The 19,763-nt window shown below is 48.3% G+C and overlaps 1 protein-coding gene across 1 annotated transcript in view; it reads left to right on the plus strand.

The window, feature by feature from the left end:
* Positions 1 to 41: 41 nt before the first annotated feature.
* Positions 42 to 19,763, plus strand: part of LOC122383974 (BTB/POZ domain-containing protein 10-like) — a 37,445-nt gene continuing 17,723 nt past the window's right edge. Inside the window, exons 1-3 of the mRNA XM_043370880.1 lie at positions 42 to 60; positions 2,185 to 2,291; positions 5,534 to 5,644. Coding sequence (XP_043226815.1) covers positions 5,550 to 5,644 — 95 coding nt within the window. The 5' untranslated portion in view covers positions 42 to 60; positions 2,185 to 2,291; positions 5,534 to 5,549. The remainder of the gene's footprint in view (positions 61 to 2,184; positions 2,292 to 5,533; positions 5,645 to 19,763) is intronic.

Here is a 19,763-nt window from a genome sequence, read left to right on the forward strand (position 1 = left end):
TTTCTGATATCCGCTTTGAAACAATGGCCTTGGCAAATGAACGACAAAGATCGACTGAAATGCGTGCTGCGGTGTATAGGGCCTTGCCAAGGCCGTATAAGAGAGGTAGAATCATCCCGCAATTTCCTATGGACCGGTCGCTAAGCATTAGCGTGACGTCACTGGTGGAGACCGCGCGGCGCCCGGCTCCAAGCTGTATGTCGGGTACATTTGACACTTTATCGTTGTTATTACTGAACGTAACGACAACTAATGACTCTTAATAACTTTTTTACCCACCTAAAGCTGATTTCCTTGCCGATACATTGCCGACCCGAGCCCCAGGGTTGACAATCTTGGGATATGGGTCGGATGGGTGACCTCGCGACGGGAGAAGGAATGATTGCAACTGTTGTGTCCCGCACCGCCGATTGCATTCTCTATCTGCACCCGGAGGGGGGGCAGGGGTCACGTGCCCCCATCGGATCAGGGGCCTCTCGGGCCCGAGGGGCCCTGCGACGCCAATTGGCGGCTGAGGGTCCACGCTGGCATTTTCGACTCAGAAGGGCCCCACAGGGCTCGAAAGGACACCTTATGTGCTCCGAATAGCCACACTTCTCTCCATAAGAGTCGAACACCGGCTTTTTATTGTCCCTTGTCGGCATTTGAGGGCCCCTCGCCGGCCTCTCAGGGCCCATATTGGCGACCTCTGAGGGCCCTCACCGGCCTATCAGGGACCAGCAGCTCTAAGGGTTCCACACACGCCTGTGATGACCCCCTAAACCAGTGGTTGATGGCCCCCACAACGGCGACTGCGAGGGCCCTCATCGGCGGCTGTGAAAGCCCCAAACCGGTGCCCAGCTGAGGGCCCCACACTGCCACCTCAACCGAGTTGAGGTGGCAGTTGTGAGTTGAGAGTTCAACCGGCAGTCGGCACCCCTGAATCAACCGAGTTGAGAGTTCAACCGGCACCCCTGAATGAAGTCCCAAAGGCCCGAACCAGTGCTTCTTGGCCATATATTTATCGGCGGCTCTGAGGGCTGAACGCCGGAGCCTCTGACGGCCCCAGACGGGACCTTCGCATCGGACGGCCAGTGGCCACTCACCGGTGACTTTTGAGGGCCCCACACCGACGACTCTGAGGGCCCCCACCGGCGTCTGAGTGTACCTTGCTGGTCTCTAAGGACTCCACAGGGCTCCTGAAGACACCGCAGACCTCTTCAGAGCCCCTTGTCGGTCTCTGAGAGCCCCTGTCGGCTTATAAAGGGTTCGAGCCAGCAGCTCTAAGGGTCCCACACCCGACTGTGATGACCCCACACTGCAGTGTCTCTGAGGGCCCACAATGGCAACTGTGAGGACCCTCACCGGCGCCTCTGAGGGCCACACACTAGCACCTCAGAGGGTCTACAGCGGCACCTCGGGGGCCCCGCACCAATGCCTCTGAGGGCCTCACACCGGTACCTACCTGAGTGCCCACACCAGTGCCTCCAAAGGCTTCATAACCGGCGGCCCTGAGGGCACTACACCGGTGATTTTGGGGGCCTACCTACCGAAGGCACAACACAATCCCTTAGTCTCGCTGAGTTGCTATCCCAATCCCATACCGGCTTCTATCCCAATTCCGGCTCAACTAATTAGCAGCCCCCCCCCCTCCCATGGGTCAGGGCCAGGGGCGCCGCGCCGGTGCCGGTGCCGGGGGCCAGCGCCATCGGGGCGGCAGTCGGCCACGCGCACTCAATGCTTAACGCTTAGCACCGGCGGGCGGTGGCTAGCGCACGCCCGGCGTGTTATCGGCCGTGAGTCGCTCCAAAACGGCTGCAGTATCTGGTCGATATAGGCAGATGAGGAGATGCAGGTGGATTGATGACCGGCAAGCGCTTTTGTGCTTTACGAGGGCGAAGCGTCGAAGTCGGCTGCTAAGCCGTGAGCGGGTTTTATCATATGCCGGTTCACTATGACCTTTATCCGGGGCCTGGTACCCTGATGCACTCTTGGAGAGCCGAATTACAGCAAAACTCCATCCACGACTGTATCTATACGGCTTAAGCTTTTCTGAAAACGTCTGCGTTTGGCCTTCTACGGGCCCGGCCCGGCCGGCCGGCCGAACGGCCCCGATTGGCGATTCACCAGTGACGTCACTGGTAGTGTTAAGCTGATTGGCGAATAATACATGGGGAGAACCGGGACGACATCCCCCTGGGGCCTTGCGTGCTGCCTCGTGCGCGTTTGCGAAGAAATTGGTTATTTTCCGTCGTGTGTGTCGTGGATCGTTGATCAACATTATGCAAGAATAAGAAAATATAAAGTTTTAGGTAGGTTGGTAAACTTCCGACCATGTAAATGTTCAAATGTCCAGCTTGGAAATTGAAATGACTCATTCATTGCGTCGCCGTTGACCTCATTTTGGTATTAGGTAATAGCACATATAAGGTGCATTTCTAGTGCACAGGCTGTCTTTGAGTAAGGTACGTTGCTGGTTCACATCTACAACCATCAAGCGTTTCATTTCAATTGTTTGGCGACTGGCGTGTTGGGCACTTAAGTGTTGTTTAGAGGCTCGGAACGCTGTTCGCTGACATTTAAACTTACTGATTGATTTTCATTACTATTTGGAGTAAGACAATGTTATTTGCTGATGTTGCATTTGAGACACAAATGTGAAGTTAGTTTGCTCTCATAGTTTAAAGATTTTCAACTGAAGCATCATTTCAATTATTTTGATTTTAAGCTCTTATTTTTCTCTTTAATAAGTGCTGGGAAGTTCAAATAAATTTAGTCGGGTACATGCCTAGTTTGTTGTGTGAGCTTGAGTTTCAAAAGTGCCAAGTGGTGAAATAACAATTTTTGGTAATTTTTATTCAAACACTTGATTGCTTATTTGATCGTGACTGCTTGATCAATTATTTTGAGCATTGTATTGTTATGTTATAAGGTTTTTTCCTGCCTCTAACAATCATTATATAAGAACAAATGAATCTGAACAAGTTATGCTACTCTAGGGTAGCTCTTTAATAGCTTCAGACGTGATAAAAAGTAAACTATCTTTAGCATAGGCACATACTAGGCTCATATATAATATACTAATATGTCATTAATATGATGATAATATGATGTGATAAATAATTCAGGATGCTTGCCACACCTGTTGCAATGTAATTTGTAGGTCAAAATGACAAACATTGATGTCAGATGTGTATTTGTAATTCAAATGAAGAGACTAGTAGAAAGTGCAATTGAATGCATGCCTTGAGATAGTTTCTCTTGTATTTCGTTTCTGTTCCGTGTTATTATAATTTCTCTTGTTTCATTTGCATACCAACAATGACAGGCATTGCTAACCATATTGCAGGACTATAATAACTCCTGTGATAAGATATAAGATCAGGGTGATACAAATGGTTGTTTGATCATGACCAGTTATAAAGCACCTGTGTTATACCATGCATGAAGTATACCTGGATAGGACACTCCCTATTCCCCAACACTAGCGCCGGCGACCAAGCGGCCGCCCTGGTGGCGGAGCTCCGAAACATCGGCGGCGAGTGCGCCGGCGGCCGCCGCACCGGCTTGCGTGCTAAAAACGCGGTAATGGAGGGCGAAATTAGCGAACTTTAGCTCATAAGACACAATTTCAGACACTTCAAACATAATTTCTAGTCCTTTCTTATCATTATTATGGCTCCATTTAGTCACTATCACATACGGAATCATTACCTGATGCCAGGGGCTCCGCCACGGTTTTGGGATTGGGGGGGTCCGACCCAAAACACAAAACCTCACTGGCGGATCCAGGGTGGCATTCAAGGGGATTCCCCCCCCCCCCACCGCAGCGCCCGAAATCGATGAAAAATTGCCGTTTTCTAGAGTACAAAGAAACTTAACAATTTTATTGGAAGAAGCTTACTTTGAACTGCAAGAACAAGGTTAAGATTGCATAAGGAACCGAAAACCGGGGAGCAGAGCCCTATTGACACCGACATGGCGGCCTCTCAAATCGACGTTCTTGAGGAATGGAGGCCAGTGTTGCGCGCTCCAAAGGCGATATTGGCCATCAGAGAACGCATTGGGCTCTCAGTGACTGGCATGGGCTTGGGAATTCAGGGACCTACATAGGCCCTCGGGCTTCTACGTAGGCTCTAAAGCCAGTGAAGAGTCCTCCTAGGCCGTACTTAAAGGAAAGCTCAGTGCTTTAGCAGTTATTGTAGGGATTTGAAAGCCCTGCCCCCATACAGCAGCATGGGGTCCTTAGAGACTGACAATTGACATTCAGTCTCTGTGATGAGTGTGACCTCCCTGGCCTAAAAATGGATATCAAAATGCTCCACTTCAATCAATAGTCAGACAATGGGGATCCTGTTGGGATTGTGACTTGTGAATGTCCTACCTCTACGAACCTGCATTCAGAGACCTGTGCAGATTATTTCAGATTACCTCAGAACGGTGTGAGGATGCTTAGACTAGTATGGTGCTCTCAAAGAGCGACATGGACCCCTCCCCCTGACACTATAGGATGACCTCACATTGAAAGAGCGATTCTCATATCGATTTGAAGCTCTCTTATAGGGCAGGTGTTGTGTCTAGAAGGTGTCCTACAAGCTGGACTCCCCTCGCAAAATTATAGCCAAATTCTAGCATGCCTAGCTAATCCTAGCCATCTGAAACGCATTCATAGTAATAACAAAAATGGTGGAATGATGACACTCCCATGTAGACCGGTGAGTGTCACTGTCGAGTACTTCGTCTGCTATGACCTTATAAGGGTTCCCTACATTTCTATATTTTCAATTCCTTAGCTACACGACTGTCAACACATTCAAAACGCATACTGTGAATGATTTAGTCATTTCTACGCGAAAACAAACTTATAGGTATCTGGAATATTGGGGGGTACTGTACCCCCCAGGTAAATTATTGAGGGGGTCCGGACCCCCGCGACCCCCCCTGTGGCGGAGCCCCTGCCTGATGCCCATAAACTAAGCCGGTATTCTTGACTTGCCGATGCAATTTATCATCAAATATCATCGTTCCTCGGCAGTCGAACAAGTTCCTATTGATGATTTAATACAAATATTAACTTATTTTCATGTTATCGCATAAAACTTAACTTTATTCCAACATTGGCTCTTCGGCTGTAATCACGAACCCTCACTTGTCAGCAGAATTTAAGCAACTTCTTAAATCAAAACTGGGAAAAGAATATTTCCATGACATTCCTCAATACCTGTTCTACCTGGTTCACAAAAATTTTCATCAAAATCGGTTATAGGTAAGTAATAAACGACAAAAGTATACAAAAAGACACACTCCGCCCATAGCCCGCAATGCTAAAATGACGCCAGCGCCCTCGCCGTCGGGAAATCCGCCGCCGCCGCCGGGTGGTCGGAAAATCGGCGGAGTGTCCGATCCAGGAATACCTAATCCATGGTTATACACTGCCTTTTAGGACCACAGTATCCAAGAAGCAATACAAAAGCTGCTCTCTTGGTGGTTTATTCGATCCTTGTGTCGTCCTCTAGTGACACTGATAAGTGACCCGTCGCGTTCGTCTCTGCAGGCACCGTTAGCGAGGCATGGAATCGCGCAGAGGCTACAACAGTTACCGCGACTCGAGCAGTGACACGGACCAGGACGGTGACGACAGGCGCCTCTACAAGAACCGCGTCGGGTAAGTGCACTTCTAGTAACGTTTCCGACCGACAGGTGGCAGGAGATGATGCCGTGGTGGGACTTGGGGGCTAGTAGGAGTTTGGGTTGGTTGTCGGTGCGTTGGCCAGAGGTTTATGCTTTTTTTTTGTTCCGTGTGATAGGGAATGCTTACATCTACCTATCAAACATGGACAAGGACATCCAGAGCTGCGCCTCCAATACCAAAACCACTCCTGTATGCTGCTCCTTGAACAATCGATGTCGTGATTTGTGATTGCCGTAACTCGGTAACGCTGATTGACAGAGAAGCATGATTGCCCGATCGCCTAGAAGTTTTGAACTTTGATCTCTGAGATGACACGTGGCTTTGACGTTGACTTAAATAAGACTGTGAAATATGAAAGCGAGTATGGATTTTCAGTGGCGGAGTTTGAAATATCAAACATTTGAGTTACTTTGTTTTATCGAAGATTCAGATGGTGACGAAGACGTGTGCATGAATATATATTTTGCGGACTTTTTTTGTCATGAAAGGCTGCGTGGAAGGCGTCACAATGTCGCTATCCAATTGGCTGCTACATACGTACTATTTCTCGCGTCTAAGACATACCGTTCCATCGGCTGAAGACGGGATGTCTTCAGCTGACGGTGCCGTTGCGGTCGATGGTGGTACGATGGTAGTGGTTTGCAGCTGATGGCGTCAGGTGATTTACCACCTCGGTTGCAATGGTCGGATGGCGCACCATACTCCAGGGGGTCCGGTCGATGTGAACTTCAAACAAAAAATGCTGAAAAAAAGATATTGCGTGGGCTGTGGGGAGCCACCTGCATCGACTTGTCCAAACAATTCAACAATCCTGCTGCATATGTTACTTGACGGTGTACTACGACGCATAACGACGACGCTTCGTTGTTAGGAGGCTTAAGGTACATCTTTTTGGCAAAGCGAATTTTTTTGGTCACTTGCCTGCATATCACCGTGCCAGTGCAGTGTCATGGAATCATCGCAGCCTCGTCGCATTACTTTGCGTTTCAGCTTTTGCGACATGTTTGTCGACCACTGACGCAAGATGGAACAGAGGTAGATGGATGCAGGTCGCCGACCCGTGGGTGCAGGTCATTGCTTTTGGGTGCCGGTCGCCGATCCATGGGTGCTAGTCGCGGTTCTGCCTCTGGTCATTTGACCAGACTGGAGGGTGCACCATTGCGCCGTGCGTGCCGGCAGGCCGTTAGACGTCCGGAAAGGATCAATAGAACGGAAACTAGGCTGGTGTCATTAGGATCATGCATTAATGTCGGCTCTTTTCGCTCGGCGTCCACGGCCCCTGGTCCTTAATGTCTATATCAAGGAACGGTATTAATGAAAGTTTGTCATGTATGTATGCTTTTCGGTGGTAAACGGGCTCAGATAAAACCATTTCGACCATTCATCGTGTCCGTTTATTTAATTCCGCGCTCCTAAATATCTACAACGACGTTAAACTGGAAACATTTGGGTGTCATTCCTGGTGGAATTGTAGAGTTTCCAGCCGTGGAGCGAAATGCATTGGAGCTTTACAGCTCCTCCTCGTGGCACAGCGGACGCCGACGCCCGCGGGCTTAGCGCTCCAATAAGGCCACCCACTCTCAGTGGGAAGCTGTAAAGTGACCCTTAGGGACCAGACGGCGCCTTATTGCTGCAGTGACGACGGAGGCGGACCGACGGCTGTGCGGTCCAAAATAAAACGGCGTTTTGTTTGTGCTGTCACAATTATCGCACTGCTTTTTGGTCCCCGGGCGACGACAGACGGAACTTCGTTTCTAAAAGAGTGATAAGGTCGGGCTTTCGGTCCGCCCAACTACGCGACTGTTAGTTGAGGTCACGTAGTTTATCAATCGTAACCGATGGATTTGCCCAATGTGAAAATGGCTACTTGGCATTATGACATCAGACATGGTCGATGTGTCTCGCTCATTTCTGCATAGATATGCGAGCATATTCTCCAATTTGCTTGTGAGTGCTGATTAGAGATGTCAATCGGATACCAACTTTTTGGTATACCGATACCAAACCGATACCAACTTGGTATTTGGTATTTCAATCGTAATGTGTTTGGTATTTTGTTGGTATCATGAACCCTCAATAATGTATGAAAGGCTAAGAAATCGGCATAAAGTTGGTATTTCCCTCATTTTTCCAAGTTAGTTTGGTTTTGATATTTCCCCATGGGTTTGGTTGGTATTTGGTTTGGTATCGGTATTCAGATTTACCGTAGTTGACATCACTAGTGCTGATTATCGGCGTCTTTTTTAGGTCATTCGGTCAGTTTTATCCTGCGTTTCCACCAGATCTGTGCCCATCACAAAAGGCTTGTTCTTACGTTTGGCTACCATCATCGAGCTTTAAATGAATGCAAAGAACGAATAGCAGACGACTCAAACTCCAACGCTGCAACCCACTCGAGACCCATGATTGTCGCAGCCATCGAGCTGTCGGCGGCGTGATCTGATTTCTGAATTCCGGTCGGCTGGCCGCTGTCTGACCGAGCCGTGCCCCGCTCTTCTGTCACGGTCTGCCGGCTTCATAACTGTCGGAGTGGGGCGCGACACCCGCTGGCCAGCGGATGGTGCCGGATGGACTGGGAACATTTGTCGCCATGCGCCAGTGATGTCCAGCCGACGGGGATTTATTTATTTATTTATTTATTTCGCATATCTTTGTGGTTTCCAATATACAATTGGCTTGTTACACCACAGCGTCATACAAATACACATATCGGCTGCCATTATATACAGAATAAAATATACATGGACGCAGTGGCGTGAGTGATACCTATAAAAAGCTAAAAAAGACATGTAACGACTGGCTCAATGACAAGGCTAAAAGATGGTGACGCAATGTAATATAAAACACTCATGTTTAAAATGATGCTAGGTGTGTGCGTGCTCTAGAGTTTGGTAAGTGTCGACTTTTTCACATTTTTCTTGAAGGTAAAGTCACTTCTGCAGACACGCGTTTTTTCGTCGAGAGCATTCCACGTGTTCAGCGACCGGATGGGTGCGGCCAAGCGAGTTCGCTCCAGACGGGCCCGCGGTACATGAAGGAGACCAGCAGCGGTCGCTCTCGTACTACGCTCTGATATGTCCGCGCGATACGTGGCTAGTGCTTTTAGGTGAATCGGTGCATTCTCCTGATACAGCAGTGAGTGCACGAGGACACAGTCTCTATAGTCGATCATGTTCTCGAATGACAGCTAGCCGAGCTCCTTTCTTGTCTTAGAAATACGATCAAACTTACGTTTCCGTGTGACAATGCGAGTTGCATAGTTCACCACCTTTTCCATGCGAAGGCGATCTTGCTTTGCAGGTGGCGCCCAGGCCGGCAGACAATACGTCACATGCGGAAAGACCAGGGCACGAATGAGGTGTACCAGGGTAGTTCTTGGATTCGGAATGACGCGAGGAGATTTCGGGGTGTTGGGTGAATAATGTGTGGCTTACTGGCTCGACACGGGAAATGATTGGAGGTCGGTTCAGGTTGAGGTACTCTGAGAATATTCGTTTTGTGTGAGACACTATCTGCTGAGACATGCGCTCGGAATGTGTTTTTTTTTTTTTGTCGTCAAAAAGGCAACGTAAGCTCGTATTGTCCTCTTAAAGGGACCCTCCCACCAGGGCTGCGGAGTCGGAGTCGGAGTCGGAGTCGGAGTCGGTCGGAGTCGACAGTTGTGACCGGAGTCGGAGTCGGAGTCGGAGTCGATTTTAGAAACCCGATCCGGAGTCGGAGTCGGAGTCACCGAAAATATGTCGACTCCGCAGCCCTGCTAGGTCTGCGGAGTCGGAGCCGGGAGTTGGAGTCGGTCGGAGTCGACAATTCTGCCCGGAGTCGGAGTCGGAGTCGGAGCTGGTTTTTGAAAGCCGGAGTCGGAGTCGGAGTCGGAGTCGCCGAAAATCCATCGACTCCGCAGCCCTGCCTCCCACCTTCAAAAAAGTTAATGAATTGGCATGAAAGTGATGTCGCTCGGTTCAGAAAGAGCAAAAACGAATATCTACCAAATTTCATCGAAAAATATTCACCGGTTTTCAAGATATTAGACTTTTACTTTTGTTTACTTTTTGGGATCTCCGCTGTTCCTAGCGACTTTATTTGAAAGTGCGGCATTTGTTGCGCGCAAAGCAGCATATACCACCGCGTGCTACAAAACGTTTTAGTCAAACATTTAACGGACGTTCGAGAGCCTGATGACGTCTTCAGATTCCCGTAATGGTTAAGAGATAGGGACCACGCTGGTCCCACCCTGCAAGTAAAGGGAAGACATTTCTTGAACACCATAAAGCTGCGGGGGTTGCGACCAGGATAAATGGTGGTTTCTGAGCCTGGCCGCAAACTTGGCTATCTCAACTCAAAACTAATGTTAAGGTGGGAGGGTCCCTTTAATCAGTATCGACTGTTGAGTAGACTGCAGTTATGGTTAGGTGCGGAAGGCGCTCAGGAATATAAAAAGCTCACTTCGCAACATGTATGGACCAATTCTTGTTCAGCTTCATCTTATTTTGAATGGAGATGAGATTTTCCTTTATGTTCTAGGGAAAACGGCTTGATGCATTTTAAATGATACTGAATTTTATCTGGTAAAAATTAGATAGAATGGAGATGTTAAAAAAAAAATCGTGTCGCCCAGCTTCTTAAGAATTCATTATTAACGGTGTCTCCAAGTTTAACCTAGTTTCATTAAACTCCCGCTAGTCTCATCTCCGGTTCCGTTTTAATTTCGCCGCTCCGACATAAAAGACTGCTCTTCTATCGGCTTCTAATGATCAGTGGAGCCAAATGACGCCCGACTGCCGCTGTGCCACGCTAGCCCGAAATGTGTTCGTGACGCCGCTGCCGTTGGCTCTCCGATCATACCTATGACGTCACGCGGAGAAAAACACGTCATTTGTGTCAGCTGGTGTGGGACGAACACGAATGAGACGGGTGGCACGCTAGTTGGAAATCGTGTTTTCTATTTCGAGTGTTGCGGCTTATTCATCATGCTCGTCATTGTCTTTAATTCGCGTCGTTACTGTACGCTAGGCTGGATTCGGCTGTTGCCATATGTATATGCCATATTTTAATGTTAATTAAGACGATGAGTGTGTGTCTCCTAGTTATCTTGTATTTTGTCTTTTATTATCCACCTTCTTATTGAGAGTCTATTTTGATTGTCACTGCTTAGTGCTTACTATTTTATTGTAATATATTGTCCAAGGTTTTTTACATATCTTGGCGAAATTCTCGACACAGCTTAATACTGGTCTCATCTATAATTGAAAGTTATCGATTTGGACACTGTTAAGTCGACGGAAGCAGCAGCCGGCGAAGCAGCAGCCGGCTCAGGGCTGGGTTTTTCTCAGCTTAATGAAATATTTCGTCCCGACTCGCAGCTTCATGCATAAGCTGCAAGAAAGTGCGGTGATTAAAATTCAAAGCCACCTGAAATCCGAAGGCGATGCTTCGTCCTCATTTGCGGAGCACCTTGTGAATGGATTGCATAATTAAGGTTTTATTGCAATTTTCACTGATGCTGTGCATTGTACAACTTTCCCGGCTAAAGACGTATGCTTATTTTATATGACCGCATGTTCCTGCAGTGCACTTTGTTCCATATCACTGGATACTTTTTAACATGTTTTCGGACAGCAGTAAGTATATGGCTACCTTGCCTACCTGATGTTTGATTATAATGCCACGATAAATGGTTGTTTCAAATCATCACCACTCCGCTTATGCCCCATCCTGCCGTCTGTCTAATCTCGTCTCTACACCGAGCATCCCGACCGTAGCCTGCGGCACCGCGCCGAGGCTGTACCAGATCCGCCGCCTCGGGCTAGCTGTGTTTGTGCGCTGTGTAGATCGCTGGCCATCGCGGCACGCGCGGCTATCTGCGCTCGCCGGTCGCTCGCCTGCCGCGGCTCGTTACTGCGACCCGCCCCCGCCTATAGTGCGTGATGAGACCAGCGAACTCAGCGAGCCTGTCACTGCTGGAAATGTCACGGTCATTGCGGCAAACGGAGGCTGACCAGCAGCTGGTAAAAAGTGGGATGGTCGGGAAGCGATATCCTTCTTGTCGCTCCATGGAATCTGGTGGAATCCAAGGGATCTGAGCTTCTAATCCGGATACCCTGAATTAGCTAGATTCCATGAATGCTTTGCTTTTGTCGGGATCGGTTACTTCTATTCCTGGTGCTACTGAATGTTGCGATGGGCTGTTTGGCAGCAGAATGTATTACATTTCTAATATTCATTGGCATTGGTATTATCGGCCTCAGTTGGTCGAACGTACGGCGCCGCCCCAGGCGTGGTTATCGACGAGTATACCAAACTAACCCTGGTTACTTCGTATTCGGCAGATATGATAATAGAAAGTAACATAAGCAATGCTAGTGATATTTACCAGGCATGGTCGGAGCACGACCTCTCAGTGTTGGACATCTTGTGATCTTTTATTAGGGCAAGTTCATTGGGTTCGTTTGGGTTGATGGCATCTTTTGAAGCAGTCAATTTTAGCTGGTGCCGTTAATAATGTGATCCATTAAGCTGAATAGGCAACTGCCAGTTTCAGCTGCGATGTGTTTATTTAACTACTTCGAATTCAGGGAAGCGCGAATGAAAAATGGCGCTGGTTTGCCAGTGCTGTCTTTTGCATCCTGTCTCTGCTGAAGCAAAGTCTTTATTCTCCGCCACCAACCAATGCAAATGCAGGCTTCGTGGCTTTCTGTCTGAGAAGAAAGGAACTTGCTTATCTATTTGAGCGCCTTTCGGAATAGCAATAGGCTGAAATAGTGGCACATTCGAGGATGATTGTGGGCTTCGAACGGTATCTTTGGGTTGAATAGCGCCACACGTTCACTAGATGGGATTTGGAGTAGCGTTTTCTATGGTCGGTACATTTAACACATTTCTTTCACATACTTTATTGAAAGGCGTCCGCATCACTGGGTGAAAAGCAAACACAACCTCTTGCATTACTTTTTTCAAATAAATGGTATCATGCTCAATGTTTTCGAACGCCTGTTGTTTTTGTTCTTCGTTACGTGCAATGTGTCTACCTACATCAGCGCATGACGTTTTCCTTTGCGTTCGTTGTGCTTCGAGCCGGCTGCAGGGCGGCCGGTCGGTGGCCCCGAAGCTGTTCGTTGGGGGCCCATTGGCGGGGCAAGGAGGGGCGGGAGAGGGATGGGGTGCTGAGTGCCCGGATGGCGCCACTCTGGACCGAATACGGTCTAATTGCGCTCCTTTGAGAGGAGACTGGCGGCCGACGATGCAGAACCACCGGGCAGGGACGGAGAGAGTCGATAGCGCCTTCCATTGCCGGTGCTGCGGTAGTGAAATATCACCCAGGGTGGACGGCGGACGCTTCTACGTCAGCGTGGCGAAGATCAATATTTTTTTTCTAGCTTTCACTCAGTGATAAGACTAAACTTACAATTTCAAATTTGGTTTCAGTAATCGTGAGCTGAATTTACGCATTTTACGTACTTTTTATTTTACTTCACTTATTCATTTGTTTTTTGGTAAATACGACCTTCAACGTACTTTAAAGTAGATGATTGCTATGACATGTTGGTTATGGTCCGACTACACTTTGCGGCTCTGCCATTCTGAAAACATAACAGGTTTATTTATTATTCAAATGTCACCCAAAGCGATTGCTTCTCGTGGCTGTTGCGATTGCTGTTTGCCGCAATTTTTGCCGTTATTATTTTCCCAGGCTTTTTCACTAGCTGCCGTGCTTTCCCATATTACTAAACATCGCAGCATCAAAGGTTTTTGGGAACGTCTCTTGCGATGGCTTTTCCATACGAGAGATGATCTTCCGCTGTTGACATAATCGATTTGTCCTATGGTCCAGCTATGATCGTTTGCGCTGCCTAGATGATAAGCTGAAGGGCTCTCAGGTTACTACTAAGTGGCAAACGGATACTCTGTCGCGGAGATGGGACGCGGCCGCTATTGATTGGATAATAATGACAGTTACCGCAGCCGATCGGGCCCGTTTGTCGTATATCCGTATAATATGGGGTATAATACGGGCTCATCGCCGTGGATAGTCCATATTCAGCGTTGTTCTGTTCATTATTCAGCTTCCAGCTAGGGAGCTTATGTCCTGCTTATGCCATGGACAAGAACGCATTCCGGGGGGTTGGTAAACCGGAAGCAATGATTCAACACAAGGAATCAGCACTCAAGCACTTGTATGTAAAATCCCCTTCAGTGTTCAAGAGCACTTTGGTATGCTCAAAGAAATATCTTAGAAACGGTTCAAACGGACCAAGTTCGTTCTTCGACGACATAAGGGTTTCTTCGGAAGCTAAGTGTCATCCAATGATATCCATGTCCCTCTCCACACAAGCGTAGGACTTCACGACTGTCCGACACAATCCTTCATTATCTGTCCAGTCGCGTGAAATGTCAGTATGTATGTATTAGTATTTCAGTTGAGACAAGTATAATAACACGGAACAAAAATGATAGACGAACGCGTTTCGGCTAAATCACCGTCATCAGCGTCTAAAAGGAGAACAAGAGGCACACATCGAGCAAATATCACAGTTCAATCGTTTTGATTTTTACATACACTTTTTTAAACAAGCATGTGACAATGTGGTTACATTTCCTTTGACAAAGAGAAAATATCCTAAAAGAATCCTAAGAGAATAGCCACATTGTACAGTTTACACAGGTGTTGCACAATTCATATGTGGATGTTTAAAATGCCAAACAACGCCGCTGCTTTTGCCCACTTCATGAAACCAACCCTGACATTAATGGTATCACTCGTAGCAATAAACGCCGCTTCAGTAGCTTTTCTGTTGTCGCGATTACTACATGACGTGAGTACCTTTGCCCCGTCCCAGTATGGGAGATGGTTTGAGTTCTGAGCATGTAGAACAAACGCACTGTGTTGCATGTTATTTCGTAGGTCACGTCTGTGCTCTTTTAATCTCGTTCCAATACCCCTTCCCGTCTCCCCGATGTATTTCTTATTGCAAGACCCGCATGGAACCTGATATACAACGCTGTTGCCATTATCCTTTTTGTTACTTTCTCTATTTCTTGATAGCATGTCACCCACCTTTTTACCCGAAGTAAAGGACACTTTAAAACCTATAGTTCGAGTTCTTTCACGGCCACAACGATTGCGAAAGAACTCGAGACTATAGGTTTTAAAGTGTCCTTTACTTCGGGTAAAAAGGTGGGTGACATGCTATCAAGAAATAGAGAAAGTAACAAAAAGGATAATGGCAACAGCGTTGTATATCAGGTTCCATGCGGGTCTTGCAATAAGAAATACATCGGGGAGACGGGAAGGGGTATTGGAACGAGATTAAAAGAGCACAGACGTGACCTACGAAATAACATGCAACACAGTGCGTTTGTTCTACATGCTCAGAACTCAAACCATCTCCCATACTGGGACGGGGCAAAGGTACTCACGTCATGTAGTAATCGCGACAACAGAAAAGCTACTGAAGCGGCGTTTATTGCTACGAGTGATACCATTAATGTCAGGGTTGGTTTCATGAAGTGGGCAAAAGCAGCGGCGTTGTTTGGCATTTTAAACATCCACATATGAATTGTGCAACACCTGTGTAAACTGTACAATGTGGCTATTCTCTTAGGATTCTTTTAGGATATTTTCTCTTTGTCAAAGGAAATGTAACCACATTGTCACATGCTTGTTTAAAAAAGTGTATGTAAAAATCAAAACGATTGAACTGTGATATTTGCTCGATGTGTGCCTCTTGTTCTCCTTTTAGACGCTGATGACGGTGATTTAGCCGAAACGCGTTCGTCTATCATTTTTGTTCCGTGTTATGTATGTATTAGCTACTTCTCAGTAATCTCAGCTGTGCATCGAGCTCCATCCTCGTTCAGTTTTGTCGCTGTCGTTTGCCCATTTATTGCCGAGCGTTTGTATTTAAACCCGTTATATCTCTCCACTGTGCCGCCTTACCACGACGCTCTGCCCGGGGGCGGTGTGGTGTCATCACGGCGTGCCCTGTGCTGGAGGAGCTCCCCTCCCCTCCACCGGCGGCGCCTCGGCCATCGGTCTGGGCCCGTCATCGCCTCCGACGGCCTCGACTGATGTACGAACTGAACTGATCGGTCACGGCGGAACAGAGTCGGCCTCGGCGGGTCTTCTTCAGGCTCCTCCTGTGTGATAGTTTAGTTTAAATGGAGGCTGGGTTGTCTCTGAAATGAATATCTTACTGACTCGCATAATGTGCGGCAACGGAGCTGGACATGTAGGCTAAATTTGGCCTATTCACCACTTTGCGTGCCGATTGCGCATCGACATTACTATTCCTGTCCATAGATGGCGCTGGTAACAGCCGCCTGGATCGTTATGCTGTCCCGCATAGCACGGGGACTTCAATAGTTCCGTAAGCACCAACCCGGCAGATATGCCGCTAGGGCGTTGACAGGAAGTCGAAAAATCTTGTTGATGTACGAAAACGATCATATGCTTGATGTTTCGCATAAATCTGCTGCAACCCAAAACACCGTTTTACGATCATTTGCGGTCGTCATATTCACTTCTTAAGGTACCGTGTCGCAGATTGATTTGATTTGAGTCTGCTGAAGATGAGCACTCTTTAGTTTATAGCTCGCTCCCTGTACGTTACAATGACCTTCGGGGCGATGGTAGAGGTAGCGGCAATAACGATAGCGGCGGCGGCGGCGGCGGCGGCGCGCGCGCCTCCGAGGGTCGGAGCGTCGGACCGCTCCTGGCGCTATTCAGTATGATGGCACGCCGCGGGCCGCGCGGACCGGTGGCCCGACCTCCGACTGCGGGTGTTTGGTCTGACTGCTGGCCGGAAGCTATCTTACTCTCGGCCCTGGAGGACTGATCCATTGGCGTTCAGCTGATGTGGAACTCTACTGGACGCTGGTAGAGATTCAGAGAACTTGTCACACCCGTCGTGCGTCAGCAGACTGTGGGGAAGTGTTGTTCGGTGGTGACGACGGACTGACCTGCGCCCTCGGTAGCTCCAGCCGTCTTCATTTCGCCGTCTCAGCCGCTGGTGTCGGGCCGAGTCGGCTGCCCGACAGCCAGACTGGCTTCGCGGTACCCCCCGCACGGCGGCGGCGGTGGAGGCGGCTGCAGCGGTGGAGGAGGTGGGGCACACCACCTTCCCATGGTTCACCTGACCCCGATGCCGTACCCGGGCCGTCCGCCGCCGCTGCCACCGCCCCGCTGCTCCCTACCCGTCGCCGGTGCGTCGACCCGAGCCAACGGCGACTTCTATCAGACATTCGAACTGAAACCGGACGCAGATCCGTTGCGCCGCAAGTACATCAAGTACCTGAATGACTCGGGTGGTATCGAGAAGTTCCGTCAGGAGCCGGAGCCGGGACTCTGTGCGTGCTGTGAGCGCAAGGTGGCCTGTTGTACGTGCTGCTTTCCGCGCGGGCAGATGAACACAGTGGCCGTGAGCGTCATTTGCGTGTGCGTCATCATCTTCATCGTGTTGTCGCCGCTGCTGCACTTCATGGTGCCCACGTGACGCGGCGTGGGCGGAGGCGGGGGCGGCCCAGGGGCGGCCGCGGGCCTCCCGCTGTTGTACGCTGGGATCGGAGAGACACGAGGACCGGTTGCCGGTCTGTGGTCCTGCTCTGGGCAGCTCGAGCCGCTGGGTTCCGTCTGCAGCGGGCAGGGCAGCTGGGATCGCCGCCGGACAGGGGCAGCCTTTTTGTGACCCCGCTGAGGTCAGAGCAGTGATAATCGCCGTTGAACAGCCGTCGCAACCCAATACAGTGAGTAGAAGGCACATATCTGTAGAGTTGTACTTATTGCGCTGATAAACTTGCTTGAATTGGGTTTATTTTGGGCTGTTGAACGGGAATATCCGACTGGGACTTGCAATATTTGTAACCAGTTACTTTGTAGCAGGAAATTTGTGTCATTTAGTATCACTACTTCCACAGTACGGTAGCTGGCTACTGAGTGACCTCGGACATCCTCTAATGTAGTGATGTCCTTAACAGTTCATTTATGGGTCAGCGTGTCCAAATGCCTTGCAGAACTCTCCATTGAGCCTGTCCGTATTACGGAACTCTGTCTTATCAGGTCGGTTTGATCAAATTTATTGAAGAAGTTTCGTCTCTTGTAACTATCTGTGATCACCAGATAAGTGCTTTACTGCGAAAGTTATGCCTTTTACGATATTCTGGATCCAGGCCATCCATTCATTAATCTCCCTTCTTTGCTTTATCGTTTTACGAAACTAGAACTGATATCGAATATACCAAAAACAAAAGAGTCTTTTGTATTACTGGTGGCTGTAAATTTATGCATGCTGATGTTAATATTATTTTAATGCATCGTTACTGAGGCATTTGACTTTAAGCACCATACCATGTCTGGTCGTTTACTGAGCAAGTCAGTAACATGAAAATGTTTATTTAAACTTTCTGGCTGCATCACCTTTGGCTTTAATGGAACGTCTGGTTTATGGGACACCCCCTGCCAAGTCGTTAACAGCCCTGCAAGATTAACGTTACCGCTTGATAGACTGTCTGGCATGTGCTTCCAGGAGCCATAAACACCAATCATCGTCTTTGTGGCGTGCTCCCTTATCGTCCACGTCTATAAATAACCAACGACGTCTATATATGGACACTCATAGAGGCCATATGTTGCCTTACCCTTGGCTTCTTTTTATCGTGGCTGCCTGGGAGCGCTGGTATGGCCAGACAGAGCCTGAATGACATGACCTGAATGACTCGGAATGAATGACGGGGCGTAAATGGTGTCCGGTCATGGCTGAGCACTGAGCAAGTGAGCAGTGAGCACTAATGTTCATAGTGCGCCGTCCAGTGTGCCCCACGTGGCCAGGTAGTTAGTGCCGGATTGGGTGATCATGACCGGGCGCTTTCCCCGTGTGGTTTAGTGCTGGGGCGATTAATCGTAAACGATTGTGCTCGCCCATCACTGTTGTCTACATCGTGTTTATACGAGCTGTCAAAAGAATACGGTACTGAACTGGTTGGGTGGATCCAGATTTGGAGACAAACAAGTTAAATCAAGTCTTCCAGATAAACGAATGTTTGCAAGTGAATCCCTTCGCAGATAAATTGTACAGTGGGCAGAGTTCAGTAGTGCGCCTTGCGAATGAAGCGGCACTTCGTGCAGGTCAGCGACTTTGACACTTTCTTTTTGAAGACTCCAGGGTCCTTTTGAAAAGGGTTTTGATGTATGCGTATCTATGTTTTGTTCCTTTACAAACTTTTCTGGTTGCTTTCTTGTCTCACTTACGGCAGACCAGTATTCGGGTCCGGCGCCTATATAAATGTAACGATGAAGACGACTGAAGATTTGTGCTCTTTGATGGGTCTGTTACATGTTCTAGGACAGATAAATGTATGCCATAATATGACGAGTAGTTTCTTCGAGAGAAAAAAGGAATAGCTTGGCGTCAGCCTTGAGCTTGCAATTTACTCTTGCTGTATCTTTTCAATATTTTCTTGTGACGGAATGCTGCGTTTGGTAGCTTCTTTCTAGCTTCTTTTCGCTGTCCTAGCCGCATTAAGTGCCACAGCTGCTGTTTAGCTGGCGCAGCTGTTACAGAGATATTGTTTTCCGATCAGTCGCCTTCCAGAACATTCGGCGGCCGTTCGGTGATTCCGAAATCGCTCTCCGTATCTTCCTTCTCGCACACGTGATGGCCACTTGGGGTTCTCTGGGCCCTGTGGGAAGCTATTCCCCTCGTACGACAGGCGGCACGCAACCCGCGGCCAGACACGCGATGCCGACATGACCCCAGCAAAAACCATTGGGTCTGCCAAGATGCTCTCCTTTTTTCCCAGTCACTTCATTTCTTTACTTTTTATACTAGCACTTGATGATAAATCATGAAGCCTTGCAGGAGCTTGATTGTGATGGTTATGATTGGTAACTGAAGTACCGAACTCCATGGCTGCTTTAGTTTGTGGGTTTAAGTTGTAACAATCATAGCCGAGTAATTTAAATTTAGACATTATTTTTCGTGATTGTTAATGGAAAACAATCACGAATTTGGCATGGTATAAAAAGATAAAACAGTGTTTGTATGCAGATGCTGTATTTGATCAAATTATATTCACAAGATCTTGTTCATTTGGGTAGAAA

This window comes from Amphibalanus amphitrite, unplaced genomic scaffold (assembly GCF_019059575.1).
Source record: "Amphibalanus amphitrite isolate SeventyFive unplaced genomic scaffold, NRLGWU_Aamphi_draft 000178F_arrow, whole genome shotgun sequence".
NCBI classification, from domain to species: Eukaryota; Metazoa; Arthropoda; class Thecostraca; order Balanomorpha; family Balanidae; genus Amphibalanus; species Amphibalanus amphitrite.